This window comes from Staurois parvus, unplaced genomic scaffold (assembly GCF_062004578.1).
Source record: "Staurois parvus isolate SC_StPar_1 unplaced genomic scaffold, SC_StPar_1.0 ptg000001l, whole genome shotgun sequence".
NCBI lineage: Eukaryota > Metazoa > Chordata > Amphibia > Anura > Ranidae > Staurois > Staurois parvus.
The window spans coordinates 319316-339925 of record NW_028317797.1 but is presented as its reverse complement, the minus strand read 5'-3'; the positions used below and the strand labels follow the sequence as shown (position 1 = coordinate 339925).

General features: G+C 39.0%; 1 protein-coding gene across 2 annotated transcripts in view; it reads left to right on the top strand.

The window, feature by feature from the left end:
* Nucleotides 1–20296, top strand: part of SERTAD2 (SERTA domain containing 2) — a 126243-nt gene extending 105947 nt beyond the window's left edge. For both annotated transcript variants that reach the window (XM_089656241.1, XM_089661832.1), the window contains one exon: nucleotides 7750–20296. In XM_089656241.1, coding sequence (XP_089512367.1) covers nucleotides 7754–8695 — 942 coding nt within the window. In that variant the 5' untranslated portion in view covers nucleotides 7750–7753 and the 3' untranslated portion in view covers nucleotides 8696–20296. The remainder of the gene's footprint in view (nucleotides 1–7749) is intronic.
* Nucleotides 20297–20610: the final 314 nt, after the last annotated feature.

The following is a 20610-nucleotide window of genomic DNA, read 5'->3' as shown; positions in this document are numbered from 1 at the left end:
TGTGAACCTAGCCTTACACTGAAACTTAAAGAGACCCTGTCACCAATGTAATAGCACAGAAAATCAAATACTTTAAATTCTGATTTGCAGGGTTTTCTTTTGCCTTTTATATAAGGAAAATTTTTATTCACTTGTGCCTCTGAACTTGCTAGAAAATTTTAGTATGAGTGCCGGTTCACATATATGCGGATTGGATGCGGTTTGAACAGCACCCAGTCCACATGGCATGTGAAAAAACATTGCTTCTTACGGCGCCTGTTCACATTCCAATGTACTGGCGGTGCGGATTCAACGCTGTTTGAAAAAGAGCCCTGAACGATTTCTGTGCAGTTCAGTCTGGTTCCAGTGTGAATTACAGGCTATTGACAGGATAAGATCCTGAGCTAATCCTGTCCTGAACCTGATCTAAACCTGACATGATCCACTGAACTACTACTGTATCAATTAGCTGTGATACCTGAGCTTCAATCCACACTGCACATGTGAATCAGCTCTCAGTGGTCAGTCACACATGTGTGGTGCGGATCTATGTTCAGGTTTCACAGCTAATTGATACAGTACTTGTTCAGTGGTTCAGGTCAAGTTTAGATTAGGTTCAGGTCAAGATTTTACCATATTCACAACTGATGATATGTGCGGTTTAGGAATGTTTCCCATAAAAGTCAATATCAAAACGAAATACCTCAATAAGAGAATTTGTGCCATGGGGTGCCAACACCTAAATAGGTGTAGTTCTATAGTTAAATTGGCATACACCCTAATAGAAATTTTAAAAAATGAATTGCAAAGACAGAACAATTAGATATAAGTTCCACACAACCATCACCAGCCCTCAGAAGAAACTCAGGGAAAGGTGAGATGAGGGTCTGTATAAAGTTCCTGCCCACTATACAGTGGATTAAAGATGTATGGAGATCCTATGGCTATGGGTAGTCATGATACAGTAGTACTGTGTATCAGATCACGTTATGTGCAGATATAATCATCAAGTGAACTAATCCAGTTCTATTATTTGCTAAGGCAAGCAAGTATAATGACTGTCCATCCAAGAGCTGAACATTAGTTGTGGCACTTCAAACTCGATATCAATAATATACACTTCCAGCAGAGGAAAATCAAAACACATTGGTAACATCTGCTGCAAACTTTATGAAAAGTGACATGTAATTCCAATATAGGAAATCAAGCACATCAGTAACATCAACCATGAGCATTTATAGGATAGAGTAGGCGCGGACTGACAACTCATGGGGCCCCCGGGCAATAGGGGATCATGGGGCCCCTGTGACCTTGCCCAAGCTCAAAAAAGCCTATGAAAAAGGTACCAGGGGCATCTCATGGGGCCCCTTACTGACCCCGGGCCCTCGGACAGTGCCCGAGTTTCCAAATGGTCAGTCCGCCCCTGGGATAGAGGCATGTCCCCCACTACTCCAGTTATGAGAGTTCACTCCTGGATGTTTGTTGGAAGAAAGTGTGAACAATCTCACCTATCCGCATCTTCCGATGTCTCAATATTCTTGACTTACCTGTGGCTCTCCTATTGATATCAGTCCCACCTACTGCCTTCTATACTCCGCTGCTTCAAAAGAACTTCCCGCAGTGTGGATAGCTATCAACGGCTTGCCATCATATGAACGTTACGGTAATCCCATAGAAGCCAATAGCCTGTAAACTGTAAACCTGATTTTATCCTAGTCACAACTGATGATGTGCGGTTTAGAAATGGTTCCCATAGAAGTTAATAGCTTGTAATCCATACCTGAACCAGAACACTCTGCTCAGAAATTGGACAGGACTTTTATTCATTTCGCACTGAATCCGCACTGCCAGAGCACCGGACATACAGTTTGTGAACAGGCACCTTAGGAAGCAATGTTATTTCACATGTCATGTGGCTTGGATGCAGTTCAAACTGCATCCAATCCGCATATATGAGAAATGGCACTGAAGGATCTGCAAAAAGTTTCCACACTTCTATACATATATATAGATACAGTCATGGCCGAAATTGTTGGCACCCTTGATATTTCTCCAGGAAATCATGTATTTCTCACGAAACGTATTGCATTAACACATGTTTTGCTATACACATGTTTATTCCCTTTGTGTGTATTGGGACAAAACAAAAAAAGGGAGGAAAGAAAGCAAATTCGACATAATGTCACACAAACCTCCAAAAATGGGCTGGACAAAAGTATTGGCACCCTTTCACAACTGCGGATAAATAAGAATGTTACAAGCATGTGATGCTCCTGTAAACTCACCTGGGGCAAGTAACAGGTGTGGGCAATATAGAAATCACACCTGAAAGCAGATAAAAAGGAGAGACGTTCACTTAACCTTTGCATTGTGTGTCTGTCTGTGCCACACTAAGCATGGACAACAGAAAGAGGAGACGAGAACTGTCTGAGGACCTGAGAACCAAAATTGTGGCAAAATATCAACAATCTCAAGGTTACAAGTCCATCTCCAGAGAACTAGATTTGCCTTTGTCCACAGTGCGCAACATTATCAAGAAGTTTGCAACCCATGGCACTGTAGCTAATCTCCCTGGTCGTGGACGGATGAGGAAAATTGATGAAAGATTGCAACGCAGAATAGTCCGGATGGTGGATAAGCAGCCCCAAACATGTTCCAAAGACATTCAAGCTGTCCTGCAGGCTCAGGGAGCATCAGTGTCAGCGCGAACTATCCGTCGACATTTAAATGAAATGAAACGCTATGGCAGGAGACCCAGGAGGACCCCACTGCTGACACAGAGACATAAAAAAGCAAGACTACAGTTTGCCAAAATGTACTTGAGTAAGCCAAAAGCCTTCTGGGAAAACGTCTTGTGGACAGATGAGACCAAGATAGAGCTTTTCGGTAAAGCACATCATTCTACTGTTTACCGAAAACGGAATGAGGCCTACAAAGAACAAAACACAGTACCTACGGTAAAATATGGTGGAGGTTCAATGATGTTTTGGGGTTGTTTTGCTGCCTCTGGCACTGGGTGCCTTGACTGTGTGCAAGGCATCATGAAATCTGAGGATTACCAAAGGATTTTGGGTCGCACTGTAGGGCCCAGTGTCAGAAAGCTGGGTTTGCGTCCAAGATCCTGGGTCTTCCAGCAGGACAATGACCCCAAACATACGTCAAAAAGCACTCAGAAATGGATGGCAAAGAAGCGCTGGAGAGTTCTGAAGTGGCCAGCAATGAGCCCAGATCTAAATCCCATTGAACACCTGTGGAGAGATCTTAAAATTGCTGTTGGGAAAAGGTGTCCTTCCAATAAGAGAGACCTGGAGCTGTTTGCAAAGGAAGAGTGGTCCAAAATTCCGGGTGAGAGGTGTCAGAAGCTTATTGATGGTTATAGGAAGCGACTGATTTCAGTTATGTTTTCCAAAGGGTGTGCAACCAAATATTAAGTTAAGGGTGCCAATACTTTTGTCCAGCCCATTTTTGGGGTTTTGTGTGACATTATGTCATATTTGCTTTTCTGCCTCTGTTTTATATTTGTTCCAATACATACAAAGGGAATAAACATGTGTATAGCAAAACATGTGTTAATGCAATACCTTTTTTGTGTGAAATACTTGATTTTCAGGAAAAATATCAAGGGTGCCAACAATTTCGGCCATGACTGTATATGGTAAAAAAAAAAATGCGGAAACTTTTTGAAGTACCCTCGTACTTAAAGCATTACTTAACCCAAAAAGCAAACATTTATTATATTGCAGCTTACCAATTCTTAGATGTGTTGGCTGCATTCATTTTCTTTTTAGGCTCTTCTTTTGTTCATCTGGTTATTCAGTCAGTAAGTCTGTTGTTTTTCAAAAGAGCAAGCTCTTTTCTATATTGTTTACAAGGATCAAACAAACCATTTAACACTGGCAGATGTTCTGCATCTGTAAAATCCAACCAGAGCGTCAAACAAGAGTCCAAGGTAATTTGGTAATGAGATTGAAGCATAGCAAACACACTCCCCTTCATCAGTGCTATGAAACGAGTACAAATACAAAGGTCATAAATCTACAGGTAAAAAGTCATGAATATATGAAATGTAATAATAGCAGTAAATGGGAAAAAGCTGCTTTGGTGTTTTTGGTCAATCCATGTATGTAATCTGCTTTGCAAATATTTAGAGAACCAATATAATTACTTAGGAACAGAAGCACAAAGGCAACCAATACATTTAGTCTTTTTTTTTTTTGTTCAACCAGCGGGGTGAAAAAAAAATGACCCAATTCCCCCATCTATACACTCGAGGTGGATAAGGGAATCACTCCCACTGAGCTATTGTGTTCTGATGGTGCAGAGACTTCCCTCTGTCAGAATAAACTTATTATCGCTGCTGGCTATAGCCAGCAGAGCCGATCGTGCAGAGATTTTCCAACAAGCTGGTTGTACAGAAGTCGATAGGTAGATTAACTTCTGTAAAACCAGTCCGCCCATACATGGATCGAAGTTTGGATGGTCCCTGCTATGGAAGATGAATTTCGGTCCATGTTTGGTTAGCTTACGTTTTAATTTGTTTAAATCAGCCTTTTATACCCCATTATTGTTATTTATTGTATACATTTTATACAAAGTGCTAATCTAGAGACCATAAAACCGGTTTTCATTTTAAAACCACTCCAGGACTCAAGTGATTAACAATTTATATAGAAAACAGACTGCTCCTTTTAGGGGTGTGCTCCCAGGGAGTTTTAAAACCAGTGGGGGCTAACTACATTTTAGTTGGACTTCAATAAATACCTGCGCTTAGTTGTTTAGTAGTTTACAAGAACCAACTTTTGTTCTGAGATTTTGCTGTCTAACAGAAGTGCTCCTAGAAGCTGTGAATATTCCCCTTAGCCACTTGCTCTCCAGAGGATTTACCCCCCTTCCTGACCAGGCCAGGAAATTTATGTCCTTTTTTCCCACGTATAGAGGTTTCTTTTGGTGGTGTTTGATCGTCTGTGCATTTTATATTTTTTGCACTATAAAAAAAAAAAAAAAGACTGACAATTTTGAGAAAAAAAACTATATTTTTTACTTTTTGCTATTAAACATGTCAAGTAAAAAAGTTTTTTAAAAATCTAATTTTTTCATAAATTTAGGCCAAAGTGCATTCTGCTACGTCTTTGGTAGAACAAATCACAATACGTGTACATTAATTGGTTTATGTGAAAGTTATAGCATTTACAATCGTCGGTATATATACTGGGGTTAATTTTTACTAGTAATGGCGGTGATCAGCGACTTATTGCAGGACTGCGGCAGGCATTCTGACACTGGGGGAGAACTGACTTGGTGTCACTGACATCACCAGTGACACCAATACAGTGAAAAGTGCTAAAAAAAAGCACTGAAACTGTACTTATGGCACTGGGCAGGAAGGGTTTAACATATGGGCAATCAAAGGGGTTAACTGTGTGCTGTTTTACTGTAAGCTGTGTGTGTCTACTTCACTGTAAGCACACTGCTTTGTATGGCTTCGCTATGCTGAGCCATACAAAGCAGTTTGGAGGAGCTGACAGGGGAGAGAACTGTATTGTCTACATACAGTTCTCTCCCCCCGTCGGTAATTCTCGGCAATCTCTGGGTGCTGGAGAGTATTCAGCGTATATATACATGATTTTGCACACCCCTGCCACCCTATAGCAGTATATCTGCTATAGGGCAGCAGGAAAGCGGTTAAAGTGGTTGTAAATGCAAATAGTAAAAAAATTACTTTTTGCCATAAATGAATACATTTTAATGTAAACATACATACAGCTGTGAGCATACCTCAGAAAAATGCTCCCTTAGCTTGTCTCAGCCCTCCAAAAACTGCTGGTCTGTGGGCGTGGCTTAGGACCAGAGAATAGTAGGCAGAGATGTGATGTCACACAATCCCTCAGTTATACACACCCTCCAGCCTCGACTCAAGAACATGCACAGCTATTTGACATCTCTATGCCTGAAAACATGTCTCCTGAGTGCATTCAGGGGAATACACAGGTGCCAGTGACTATATCAGCTCTGCTTACAGCACAGGATCTGTGCTAATCAGGAGAAAGCTGGTAGGAAGGGGTTAATGTTACAAATCTTAGGAATCCTGCAGCCTAAAGTGGCATTGTGGACCAGGAAACATTCTCATATAAAACGCTGTACACAGCAATTCACAAGCTATGTGCTGTGAAAAGAGCAGGACAATAATCAGCTGTCAGCAGACTTACCTAGATAACTATAGCATTACTGAAGTGATGCCGATCTATGTCATAAATCACTGGTGCTGAGTTCTCATCTTGTGAAGTCAGAGACCAGCAGGGAGAGGACACCTGCTTCCCCACCCCTTTGCAATGTATTACATGGAGGCTCATGCTGGTCTCATCTTCAGCACAGCCTGTCACTTACAGGAGAAGGGGAGTGGCGACACCCATTTTTCTGCTTGTGTCAGATTTATTCTGTTCAGAAGAGCAGGGGGGGTTTCTGGAGAAGGGGATTGCTTCAAGATACCAAATTAAGCTCAAATGCTTAGTAAAGGTAAAATCTATTTAACTGTAGGATTAGATTAATTTGTGTTTTTTAGGTTTACAACCACTTTAAGGTACACATGCCTACGTTTTGATCTTGCACGCAAGATCAAACCTATTTTAGCAGGGTGACAATACTGTTGGTTCTGCAGTGAAATTACAGCAGCGTTGTCACTGTAATTCCATTTATGCAGTGATTTTTTTTTCTCTTTTTATTCTCATTGATGAGTGATTTAAAGGATAAGAAAAAATGTGGACACTGTAAGCACCCATGCCCATACCTGCATAAAAACTGATGGAAAACACATGCAGATTGACTTATATAGCCTTGTTCACACCATGTGCAGAGAAGTGCGTGTTTATTATGTGTCTGTAAGGACACAAAAAAAAACAGTTGTTCTCTATGAGTCCTGTTCACACCATAACACTGGTATCATGCGCAGAGATATGTATCATATGTTCTTGGCAAGGGCACAAAAACCAATTGTTCTCTATGTGTCTTGTTCACACCATAATCAGCACATGATAGTGTTGTGGTAATATAGAAAACAGTTGTTTTCATTGTGTCCTTGCAGAAACAGGTGCAGAAAAACTCGCATGGTGTCAAGGAGGTCTTATAGTTTTCCCCAACACCTGTAACTGTCACTTTTTCTGGGCAGCTTGGTTTACAGGTATAGATGAAGGAAAATATAAAAGTCATGTGAAAACATTGAATTTATATGCTGAATAATACTGTCATTGGAAGTATTAACTACACGATTGGCAGAATAACACATTATTCACAATAAAGGGTCTTTAAGAAACCAGTTAAATTGAGTGAGTTTATGAGTCTTAATAAACTGGTTGCATAAGTAAAATGTGTGCACATACAAAGGCTTTTTGGTACTCTAAAGAAGCTTAAAAAAACTGTTATTGGTGAACTTGAGTGCTGGTCTTTCCATGCATGTGCCCCATTATTGGCCTATCCCTCTGATGGGTGTGGGAGACACAGAAGCCACAGCTCAGCTTGACCACGAAATGTTTGCATATTTGAGACCTCTGGGTTTTAAGGCTTCTGGTATACTCATGAATGTATATGAATACACCTCTAGAGACCTCTGTTTTTTTATGCAGTCCATTTTTGTGATGTTAGAAACCTGTTGGTTTACTTTAAAGCTTTTTTTTTTTTACAAATAACTGATCACTCTTGTCGGAATCTGTTTAAATGTTGCATATTTATTAATATAAGTCTGATCCTCTTTAATATTTTTCTGTGTTTTTTTTGTAGATATATGTTGGGTAAAGCGGGAAAGCGAAAGTTTGACGAGCATGAAGATGGGCTGGAAAGCAAAGTGGTGTCACCGACAGATGGGCCTTCGAAGGTATCCTACACCTTACAGCGCCAGACTATCTTCAACATTTCCCTTATGAAACTCTACAATCACAGGCCCTTGACAGAGCCAAGCTTGCAGAAAACAGTTTTAATTAATAACATGTTGAGACGGATACAGGAGGAGCTGAAACAAGAAGGCAGCCTGAGGCCTGTGTTTATTAGCACTTCACAGTCATCAGACCCTCTTTGTGACACGTATCAAGAGGCACAGCCTGCTTTCAGCCATCTTGCCTCCCAGCCTGCCCTACAACCCACTGACTTAATAAACACTACACCACTAGAGTCTTGCCTCACCCCAGCTTCTCTGCTTGAGGAGGACACATTTTGCACTTCCCAAACAGTCCAGCAGAATAGTCCTAGCAGCAAGCTCCCACCCCCTTCACCGCTGCCTCCTGTCCAGCCAGTAAAAGACAGTTTCTCCTCAGCCTTGGACGAAATTGAGGAGCTTTGTCCCACATCTACCTCCACAGAGGCAATGGCGGAAGCAGACCTAAAAGATGGAACTGTCACAGCAGGATCTCTTAAGTCTGAGGGAACACAAGAGAACAGAACAAATGAGCCAAAATTAATGGATTCCCTTCCCGGGAATTTTGAATTAACAACCTCCACCGGCTTTCTTACAGACCTGACCTTAGATGACATCCTTTTTTCTGACATCGACACGTCCATGTATGATTTTGACCCTTGCACATCAAATGCTGGAGCAGCCTCTAAGATGGCACCAGATGAACTCCTCAAAACATTGTCTCCTTATAGCAGCCAACCGGTAACCCCAAATCAGCCTTTTAAGATGGACCTTACAGAACTAGACCATATTATGGAGGTTTTGGTTGGATCCTAAGAGAACATGTGATTGACTCTTTATAATCCTCATCCCTCCCCCACAGATTCACAGCACTGTGCATGCATACTCTTGCCTTTTTTGAAAAACAAAAAGGATCTTGTTTAAATATTGCATTACGCTGTATTGGAGTGCCTTCTGTATGACTGCTTTGGAGATACTTTATAAGTCGTTCTCCATGGCCAATCATACTACAGTCCACTGAAGATTTCATACAAACTACCGAGTGTCAACTTAGACGCCAGTTTGAGTTGTACGTGTATAAGCACAAGAATTGTGTTGGGGAACGCTGTAAATTGCATGTGCATAACTGTCTATTTTTTCAATAAGTTTTATTGCAAGAGGTAAATTTTATTACTTAAGTAATCGGAGCCCCATTTTCTTTTTTCTGTTTGGCATTTTAGCCCATTTTAGGTTGGGAGAAAAAAAAATCGGAGGCATTAATTACTGCCTTTCCAGTAAGAATTGCGTATAAATGGCTGCTTAGGTCCCCTTGCCCAAATGTTTTTATATTTTTGTACAGATTCTCTCGTTTATTATATTGATTTTCTATAAAAAGAAAAAAAAAAAAGAAAAAAATTTGCTGGAACAAGTGTTTCACGCGACAAAGTAATATTTGTTAGAATTTGCATATAAAGTTCCTTGCTAATTAAGATGTACAATAATAGCCCAAACTTTTCAGTCCATGTAGGTATTTGGCCACTAAGCTGTATTTTGAGGCAAGGGGGTGAGGGTTATTTCCCTCTTTAGTTGCAACAAATGTTTGTCATGGAGAAGGGGAACAGATTATTTAATGCCCAAAATTTGTTTTGCTCTCTGCAAAAAAGTGTTATTTATTTAGTCACCTGGGTATTTATGCTCAACTCTCTGAATTATCATCCCTAGCTTTACAGGTCTATGGGTGTTAACTGTATTTGTTTCATGATGCCATTAAAGTGTACTGGTCACCAAGTCACAGCACAGGTACACAGATAAGGAAAATTATACATTTTTAGAACACAATCTGTCAGTAGATAGATGTCCCTCTTGAAGCTGAGATCCATTAATGGTGTCTGTGGTTTCACCTAGACTGTGTTTTAATACATGGTTTACTGTATATATGCAGGCCAGTCCCACCCAAAACTATAATTTCAGGTTTGAAAGACTGGAAAGTTTTTTTCTTAAACTAGGGAATGGACAGTATAGTCTCCCTTACCTTTACTAGACCATATGGCAGTCCAGTGTAGACAATTGGGAAACACCTGATAATGACTAATGAGACTAAAAACTCTTAGCAAAATAGAGTTCCTATAACCAATAAAACTTCTACTGCTTTTTAATGGGGTGTTAGTACAGACAAATTAAAAGTATCCCAGATGTACAGTGTCTATACTATACTTTCCAGAGCATTGATTTTGGCTGTGTTGAAGAAGTACTCTGTTTTCCAAGAATACTAGCATCCCAGTTGTCTGTCAAAAGAGCACCAGGAGGGAGGGTGCACCCTTTAAGGGTTTAACCATTTGGGTCTAGGCCTCTTATTTATATTTGGTAAAAGTAGTTATTTATAACTGTGTGTTTTCCCTGCCTATTTTTAAGTTGTATATGAATACCTCCCAGCTACCTCGTGAATACCAATGATTGTTCACATTGTACACCCTCACCTACCATTATCTTCACACTTTATTTCCTTTGAAAACCTAACGTATGTCTTAATGCCTACAAACAGCTGGCATTATATAACACTTACCTGACCTCCTCCACTTGGACAACATACTAAGCCAAGGCAGTGGCCACTACCTTTTTCTACCCCCTTAACTGGGTACATATGCAATTTTTGTACCACGGATTTGTTTTAAGATGAGAAATTTGTCTTCTATCCTCACACTAGAAAAGCCTTTATAAATTTAAAAATAGAACAAAATGGGTATACGCGATCAATTTTATTATTGTTTTTTAAATTACTGATCTGACACTTGTCCCCTCAATCCTATACATAGGAAAATGTTGAACTTTCATGAAAACTGGAGCACAGAAAAGACGAAACGCATGCTTCGTGTTAGATGCTTGCTTTCATGATCTAAATGGCACTAGAAATGCCAGTTATGATCTAATTGGTTACTTGGCTAAATGGGCATTTGTGCTGTGTACCAGCTTTTATTAAGGTCAGTTAGTGTTTCTTAAAGGTTATTTCCAACAAAAACTGATATGCCCCTTTTTGGGTTGTCAGCTGAATCAGCCACTGGGTCTTGGAGACTTTGGTTGAGAGATTTCCAACCCATAGATCCAGTCTCCACCCCTCTCTCATGTTGTCACATTAGTTTTACATTCTGAAAATGCAAGTGTGATACTCTTGCCTAACATCTTGTTAAGGCAGGGAAACACAGGTTGGAACTCTAGCAGGGACATCTTGCAATCAAGATTCCCCAAGAGATAAGAGATGAGAAGGTGGAATGTGATTCGGGGTCAACCCAAAATTAAAACATCACCTTTAAGTGGAAAATGGCTTTTAAGATGTATTGGCCTCCCATGCATAATGAAAGCAGCCAGTGTGAACCAATATTTGGTCTACCATTTCACTAGGAACTACAGTAAATAAAACACCTATGGGGCCTGATAAGAATGAGAGCCATCAACACTGCCTCATTGTTAAAGCCATCTACTAAACCTGTCGGGCTTGGTTAGCCACTGGCCTCAAGATACTAGGATGTCACTAGTTCCTCAAGGGTTGAGACTGCATTATCTGAAATACTGCTTTTAATGGCTGTTTCTATAAATGCGTGTGAGACCAGTAAATGTTAAAATAACACACTTTAAATCTGTGTCCATATTTTGGGTGTTTGTGCCGCTTCTGTTTTTGTATTACCTACAGTATATTTTGTATTGTATATGGAAAGCCTCAGTTTCTGGCAGCAAGGTGAAATCTGTAACAAAGAAATCTGTTTTTTTTTCCATGACTGGTTTTCCCAGTATGACATCATCAATTGGCATTTTTTTGCATCATTACTAGTTTTCTTTTGCTATCATGTACATTAAGAGACATTCACTCTTACCAATACTATGTATTCTGTGAAAGAAAAATATCCTTATTTATGCGCTTTTGTAATTTACCCCTTAATTTTAACTTAAAAGCAGTTTTGTAGCCATTCTTGTGCTATGTATCTGTTTGTTGAAGAGAACTTGTCAGATCAATTCAGCATGTTAAGCTAATAAAATGCCCTCCTTATGTTGCCTGCAAGTATCTATAGTAATCCTCTCATTGATTTCTCCATGTCTTTGACCCTGGGGTTTGGTGCATGCTATACACAGGACCATGACTAATTCCTGGTTTGGAGCTAGGCCATATATGATGCTTAACAACCCAGTGTGAGATCCTCTGCTGGTCACTGAGTCTGGAGCATGGATTGGACTGGTGGATAGCAGGAATGAGTTTGATCCTTGGAAGGAAAGATGTAGTTCCAGGTTGGGAAGATATTGTCTTGTGTATATCATGCATTTGTTATCCGAAATCCATGAGAGGCTTTTCAGATGTACTTACAGGTACCAAAAAGGGTTTGTGTTTTGGTAGCAGTATTAGATTGGACACATTGAGGTAACTGAGGTGTTCACTTTTTATGACCAATGGACTAATTTATGAAAAGGTTATTCATGTAAAAAACAAGAAGAAATGGAAGTCAAAGTAGTTTCCTCTGCAGTCAATAAGATCTGACCTGTATTTTTTAATCTACTCTTTCTGGCTGATATTTGCAGGAACTCTGTTTTGGCCAACAGTCTGAATAGATCAAACCCACCAATCTCTAAGATGTGGTAAAAGCATCTTGTATACAGCCTGTCTTGGAAATTCGCTTTAACGAATTTCTCCTTACCGTGAGTACTCGCAGTTGGATGCGCAGAAATCCCCCATAAAGCTGTGTGAATCTCGCTTACCACGACTGCAGCTAAACTACACGATTCCTGCCCATCCAACTACTTTAGCTTCTGTTGAAATGTGGGTGTTTGGAGCTCCCTATACCTGGAAATGATCACACGACACCTTCAGGTTGATGGTTGAATTCACATAAGGGCAATTTTCATTCTCCCCTTTGGTTTTATTACAAATACACACACGCCCCCCCCCCACATGAATAAGGTCAAACCCCTCCCACAGAACAATGCAATGGGGAGTGCCTATACACAGGATGTACATTCCGATTGGAGCATAGCCTTTTCTATTATCTGTCACTGGTCTTCCCCCATGAGCCTTCTGAGGTCAGTAGACTTCCTCCCCTTCCCATGAGCCCTCTGTGGAGAGCATATCTCCTCCCCTTCCCATGAGCTCTCTGTGGAGTGCATATTTTCCAGCTCCTAGCAGTATGTCCATTCTCCGTACAAGCATTCCCTAGAAATATCAGTCTGTACCTGGATGGGCCCGATATGATCTTTATTAAAACACATCCATCCAGATACAGTTCAGATTGGTAATGGGTTGTAAGATATGCATAAGCCTACACGTGGAGTTCACACCGCTTGGCGCCTTGCGTTATGAAGCCCATGTGGTACTATGCTGCTGATATGTGGATACAGGCCCGCGGTCTACTGACAGCGGCATTCGCATCGAATGTCGTGTTGGTATACACGCCGGTCTATAAGCGCAGATCTGCCATCTCATCCGTTACCGAGCTGAGTACTGTAATACATACATTGTACATGCGCATGGCCCAATTGCAGCCTTCAGAGCTTTAATTAAGCCATACGAGAGACATATGAATAACAAGAATATATGACACATTTAAAGTTCGACCAACAATACAAAATTTCCATGACAAGCCAAATAGCCAAACGAAATGAACAAACATTAGAAAACACAAAAGCCTTTATTTATTGATATGCCTATGACACCATTCGCCCTTCATTTGCCCATACTGGAAATAAAAAATTATATCAGGTTGCAATTCTTTTTCAGGCATATTGGTAGTGAAGGCTCAATATATGTTGTTCTGTGTTTGTGAGGAGATTAAATATAATTTTACCATAGATTGCAATATACCTTATGTATCGAACCAAAGAATAACAAAAAGTGCAGTTACATATAGCCCCAGTCTGGTTTTCGTTTTGTAACCGGCGCTAGAAAAGCAACAGCTGGAATCTAGACAGTTGTTTGGACAATGCCATCACTTTTCATTCCCTGTGGTTTGTTTACATGAAGTTCCATTCTCTCTAAGTAAAATTTAGCCTTACAGTCAATTACCTATCAAGAAGGAAACAAATGGAGCAATATTAAGTATATTCAGTAACTCGTTGGATCTGACTGTCCCTGGATTCAGTAGTTTCTAGTTTAGTGTAAAGTTGATATCGTATTTTAGATTAGTGAGAACACCAAAGGTTATTGATGTGCAAGTGCAGCAGCCAAGAGCAACCAATCACATTTTAGATTACTGGAGTCAGTTTAGGTATTTTATTCTTATTGTTTGTACTAGACTACATCACTTTCCACATCATTGTGCTTTGCAGCTAATTACAGAATAAACCAATTTCCTAAATATTCTAAAAAAGTAAAACATGAGGTCCGCAGAAGCTTGGTCCACAGTAGATGACCCGTTGTTATTGTCAAACCTGTTTGATGCAGACTGGAGTATGACTGAATGCCATGGGTGATACATTACCTTTTCCATTCCTCCAGTTTGATAGAGAACTCCTATAATGACCATGTCTCTGATCTGTGGCTTACCTTCGTGCTGAAAAACTTCTCTTCATTTTAGAACTTTATAGCACAGTTTTGGTTTAAGAGTGAATGTCTCAGATAAGAAGAGAATCCAGTCCTTTCTCCAGCCTCTTTGCAGTATTTCTTTGCTTTCTGTATGGTACTTTTAGCTGTTAACTACAGGTTGCAATCTACATTTTTTTTAATTGTATGGCTTCTTTAGAAATTACTTTTATATTAATTTATTTAAGAAATGTTAAATTATGTTTTATGTCCTTGGGCAATATAAAGTGGTATCTGCTCACTTCTTGCCGTTGATCAGATTGGGTTTATCTGTAAATGGCACTTTAGAGATGCACCACATGGACGCTCTTTCCAGCAAAGTCTGTGTGATGGCCGTCGGCCCCTTGCTTGTGAAGAGCTTTCTGTGTTACAGTTTGATAATATATATGCACACGGGAAATGTGAATTTATTCAGCTACTTATTACTTTACTAAACAAACGTATAGATTTTTTATTTATTTTATAGCATGTATGTAATAACTATCTAAGGAACATATTTTATGGTGAGAGGTGTTAACTGACAGGCAACACCATGAAAGTGATGAAATATGTAAATATATAATGAAGAATATATAATTTATGTTCAGATTATTAGAGTTTTTTTCATATAATTTTTGTAGCTGGTATTGGAGACAGTAGCCATTTTGTAATTGTAATACGAATTGTAGCTCATTCGGGGTGTGGGTTTTTCAAAATGAACACATTTAGGAAACAAATTGACTAATTTAATACTTTTCAGCAATATTTATGTGATATGTGGTCATCAGCTAAAAAATTGTAAATTTTTAGTTTTAAGAAATCCATTTAACTTATGCAACTTGCTAACCTAGCAGATCCTTGTCCATCCAGATAATTCTAGCACATTGCCATTTACCATCCGTATCCATGGTTGGATTTAATGAATCGCTCTTCCCTATGTGTTAAAAACAAAAAGTGGATCAATCAACCACTTAAAACTGAACTTTAGGCAAACTATTAAATACACAGATGCATGTTGGGAGGCCACTTTTTGGGGGAGCTAAATTTTTTACCTACCAATTGATTTGTATTTTTGTCCATCCAATTTTTACATTTACACAACATTGCAGCACAACTAACAGGCCTTGTGACCCCCCGTCCCCCCAAGCCTGTGATGGGACAGTGAAAAGAGTAGCAGCAAACTGATGAACTCATCTCTTTTTTTTTTTTTTTCTTCGTCAAAATTTTCACCCAAGGGGTACACATTCTCACATTAGATTCAAACAGAATCAGTGTAGATCTTGGTGTAAACCATGGGTGAAAACATTGGTCAACAAACCCTTTTATCATATTGCCCTACTTCCATCAGTTCTTTCTTTTTAGCACATGAGCACTGCTGTTCAGGGATGGCAAGAAGCTGATACCAATTCAAATTCAGGTACTTAAACTGCTGCATTAAATTAAATGTTCAATAATATATTACTAAGTACAGAGGTGCATCAATTTGTGTCTTTTAAATTTGTCACGAGTTCAGCTTTAATGATGGAATGGAGTATTTTTGACAAGTGTATCCTTGAAATTGTTTTTAAGAGATAACTTGCTGGAAATAAGAGCCAGTGTGATATAAAACCTGTGTTTTTAAGCATTTTTTATGGGTGTTTTAGGGCAATTTTTATTTGTTTTTCCATTAATTTTTCATTTAGGTGTGCACACATTTTGCACATATTATGATACATTTAAAAACAAATCTATATGAATAATGCCAAAAACTCATGAAAAATAGAATTTCAGCAAAAAAATTTTTTACTGAAGTGGAAAAGGGTTGGTCAGGTTTTTTTTATCATTTCTGTCTTGAGGAGCTTACCCTCACTTTTTGTCCTAAAGATTGGGACAGGAAGTAAAGGAAAGTAAATGGGGATGCAGGCATTTTTCAGACTTGGGAATTAATTAAAAGCTTGTCAATTTGTTTGTCCTAGTGGCTGTTGGTGATCTCTTCATGTCCCACTTCCTGTCATGTGAAACCCGGGCAACTAGGATAGGACTGCATATAAAAAGACACAATTTTTACTGAGCAGCAATGTAAAAAGATATTAAAAAGTCAAAATGTATTTACGTTTGTGCTTCCACATACATCTATCCACTTATTATAAACAATATTAAAGTGTTACTAAACCCACAACAATAAAATCAGTTTGTATATGCATTAAAGCATGCTTGTTATACTCACTGTGGAACATAAGGGGTTAATCCTCAGCATTGTGTAAAAAGGCAGTTTGATCCTGACTTCTCTGATCCTCTCCTTCTTCCAGTGTCCCCCTCTTATCTCCTGAAAAGACATATCATGTGGAGTCACTCTGCACATGCTCAGTTTGTTGTGTATTGCTAGAGAGGTTTTTGTTTTCTTGGGAGAATGCATGCGATCAGCACAGGGCCAATAAGCACTGTCCAGACAGAGGCAACGGATTCTGCATCCTCCTAGAGCAGAAAGAAAACTCCTCCTACAAGCTTTAGCATGTGCTCTGCTGGACACTGATAGAAGTCACAAGACTGCTCTAACTGCTGATGAGGAAAGGTATTTAGCAGTTTATATTTACTAAAATAATTGCACTTCCATATTCTGTGTACTGTGGGAGAGCAGATATAGTGAATGCAGGGTCCTGGGTTTAGTAACACTTTAAGCCACTGCTGGGCCCATTCACACATATGCAAGTGTTCTTGTGTTTTGTTTTGTTTTTTGCATTTCCAGTGCACCACAAGGCAATGTATTCAGATGTATGCTAAGGGGCAGATGCATTTGTTTACTCTGTGTATGTGCCTTGGGGTGTCATTAAAAATGAATGGCAATGTGCATACACTTCAGATTATAGTGCTCAAGAGCACACACCAGTGTGAATGGGCCTTTAATGTAAATGCAATATTACATTTTCTTACAGCCCCGTCCTTAACTAAGTGTATTACTGTGATTTTTTTGAAAAAAAAGCTATAAAATTATACATTGCTTTAAACTTTTCGGAAAAAGAGAACTACAAAATGGCTCCTCTCTAATTCAAAGCATAGTATCATAATATTTCTATTATTGTTTTTTTTTTTGGGGTTGGGGGGGAGAGGGGTTTGATTTGTTTACTTTGTCTACCATTTTTAATTTGTGTGTCACCTATGTAAAAATGGTCATTTATGAGCATTCTAATTCATCAAATAGGTGAAAAACAAAATATTAAAGTGTTGTAATTGCTGAAGTTAATTTTGTTTTCCATATTCATGTGCAATGACATGACAAGAACTGAGCAGAACCAATCCGCTTTGATTTCGAAGTGATTTGTTTCTTTTAAGTTATTTATACTTTTTTTCCCCTTTTTTTTCCTTTTGTAAATATATTTATTTTATTGTGAAGCTAACATCTGGATTGTAACATGTACAGAATGTATGGTAGGAATGTACTGTGTTTAGGAATGTACGTCCATTTCGGAAGTGGGTGGGAGGCAAAGAAAATGTCCGCCATACCATTTTCATAGATGCACAGTTCACGCTATTGTTTGGTGTTCCATTACTCAGAAATGCTCAGGTTAAGACTCTTGTATTTCCTGCATAATAAAATGGCATAAGGTACCAGTATAAATTAATATATTTTGTGTATTTGGAATTGACAGTTATTTGAATTGTATGTCCAGCTCAAACTTTTTTTGCCTAGTTTTTGTGTGATGGTGGGGGGGGGATTAGAACCTCTATCAGGTTTTTGCTGCTATCCAAGACTCCATTCCAGAGATTTGTCCTTCCTGTCCCGCTGATAGTGTTTTACCAGACAGGAAGTAAGGAGAATGCTAAAGCGGCAACATAGACAGAAATAAAAATGAAACAGTTGTCAGCGGGAAAGGAAGCGAGGGTAAACCTCTGTAACACTCTAACAGAGCCACAGAAAACCGTAAAAAAATTCAACTTTGTTCTAATTTTTCCTCACTCTATCCAAAAACAAAAGTTGTTGACTTGACATACACTTTAAGAAACCATTTTTACTTAATACTTTTATGGACCTATAAAAATATATTTTAAGTTCCTAAAATTCTTTTTTTTCAGCTATTGAGAAATATTTTAAATGCCATTAGAACTGTATCCTTAAAACACAAAGGCCCTTATTCATCAACACGTCAGCCAGTAATGTTCCCCTTTTTATTCTCCCAGTGTAATGTGGGAGATTGAAAGCAACATTCTGTCGACAGCACAGAAAAGTTTGTTATACAACTTCAATTTTGCCCAAAGCATGTTCTAGAAAAGCAGGCTAATTGGATGGGCTGGTATTTACTTTTGCACTTTCATATATACCACAGTATTTAACAAAATTACTTGAGAAAAGTAGCTATAGCTATTTTGTTTTACGTTTTAATGAATTTTTTTTGTAGCAGAATTTTTCTTCCCTCACATACTTGCAGTTGTATGGGCCATCTTTTTACTCACAGAGAAATGAGCCCTTTTGTGGGCTGAACAAATTCATCATCATTTTTTAAGGGAAAAAGTGATTTCATCAAGGCACACGCAACAAAAACTGTGGTCTGCACGATCTGTTTTGGCAAGTGGTACATAGGGACCTTTGTTTGGGTCCTTAACCTAAGGCTAATGGCGGTGCTCCTCACATTGCAAATGAGCCTTATGATGAAAGTATTACATTTTACATATTATAATATTCAGTGTTTTGTCTGGAAAAAGGAGTCCAATATGTCTGGCAAAATATTACCTGTTAAGCGTTTTGCGTTGTAACATGGCACTGCAGTTACAGCTCCACCTTCAATGCTCTCAACAGGACCATGGTGTGTTCATGGCACTTAAATAGAAAGTGCTGGAACATTTCTATTTTTACCTTTCTAAGTTTAATGTTAGGTGTATATATGCCACAGAGATCAAATGGTACTGTACCATTATCTAGAAGATGAATCTAGTTCATCACCTCATCACATGTGCACTGTACATGTACAGTACAGATAATTAATTAGATCAGCCATTCTCAACCAGGGTTCAATGGAACCCTAGAGTTCCTCCAGAGGTTGCTAGGAGTTCCTTGAGCTGTTTGTGATTGATTCCCATTTACTGTTGCCTACATAGTTCCAAGACCAGCACCACTTAGCTCAAAAGATAATCGGTGTCATGCTACTATCTTTGTTGTCAGTTAGGGTGGCATTTTGACCACCACTGTTATATTCTATTGACCACCAATGTAAGGGGCATTTTTGACCCAAATGAATTGGTTTTAGTAAGGGTCCCCCAAGACCTTAAAATTGTTTCAGGTGTTCCATTGAGGTAAAATGGTTTGGAATGCTAAATTAGAATATTGACTCTTCTCTTATATGGCTAGCCCCTAGGTATGGACATGTGTGAAAGCAATCAGTCTGGCTCTTCCTTTTGTTCTTTTGCAGATGAGGTCCAATGTTGCTCTAGGCAATGTGGACACTTTTCTACATGAAGTCATTACACCAGGCATATGTGGCACACACACGTCAAGGAATTCTCAGTCCCATGGGGCTTGCTGGAATTTGTAGTCATGGCTTGCCTCCATGAGCTGTTACCACGCATTGCGTTTTAGTTTACTTAACCTAAACTAGCTTGGCCAAAAGTGTTTTCTGAATAATGGAACGCCCAAACTGTCTCAGTTTTATGCAAGTTTTCATTTTTTTATGAGTTTTGACAGAAAACATACAGTTGCTGTGAATTGGGCAATGCATGAAAGTATCACTGTCGAGGCAAAGGCCGCCTTTTCCTCCCACAGACCTTAGTGCTGTGCCTTTTCTATGCAATACGACAGACACGTCTGATATCACATTACTGTATTCACAAGTAGGTATGGACTGTAAAGCAAAACAATTGGGCAAATGTACATGGAAATGAGCGGTCTTTTTTGTAGTTTTATATTATACAATAAACATTTAAAAGAAACTTTAGTATTAATGTGTATGTTTGTTTTGTTTCCACAATACTTTTCTGAAGTTTTCTTGTATGTACAGTGGGGATCGAAAGTTTGGGCACCCCACCAAAAAATGTGTATTAATGTGCATAAAGAAGCCAAGGAAAGATGGAAAAATCTCCAAAAGGCATCAAATTACAGATTAGACATTCTTATAATATGTCAACAAAAGTTAGATTTTATTTCCATCATTTACACTTTCAAAATAACAGAAAACAAAAAAATGGCGACTGCAAAAGTTTGGGCACCCTGCAGAGTTAATATCTTGTACTGCCCCCTTTGGCAAGTATC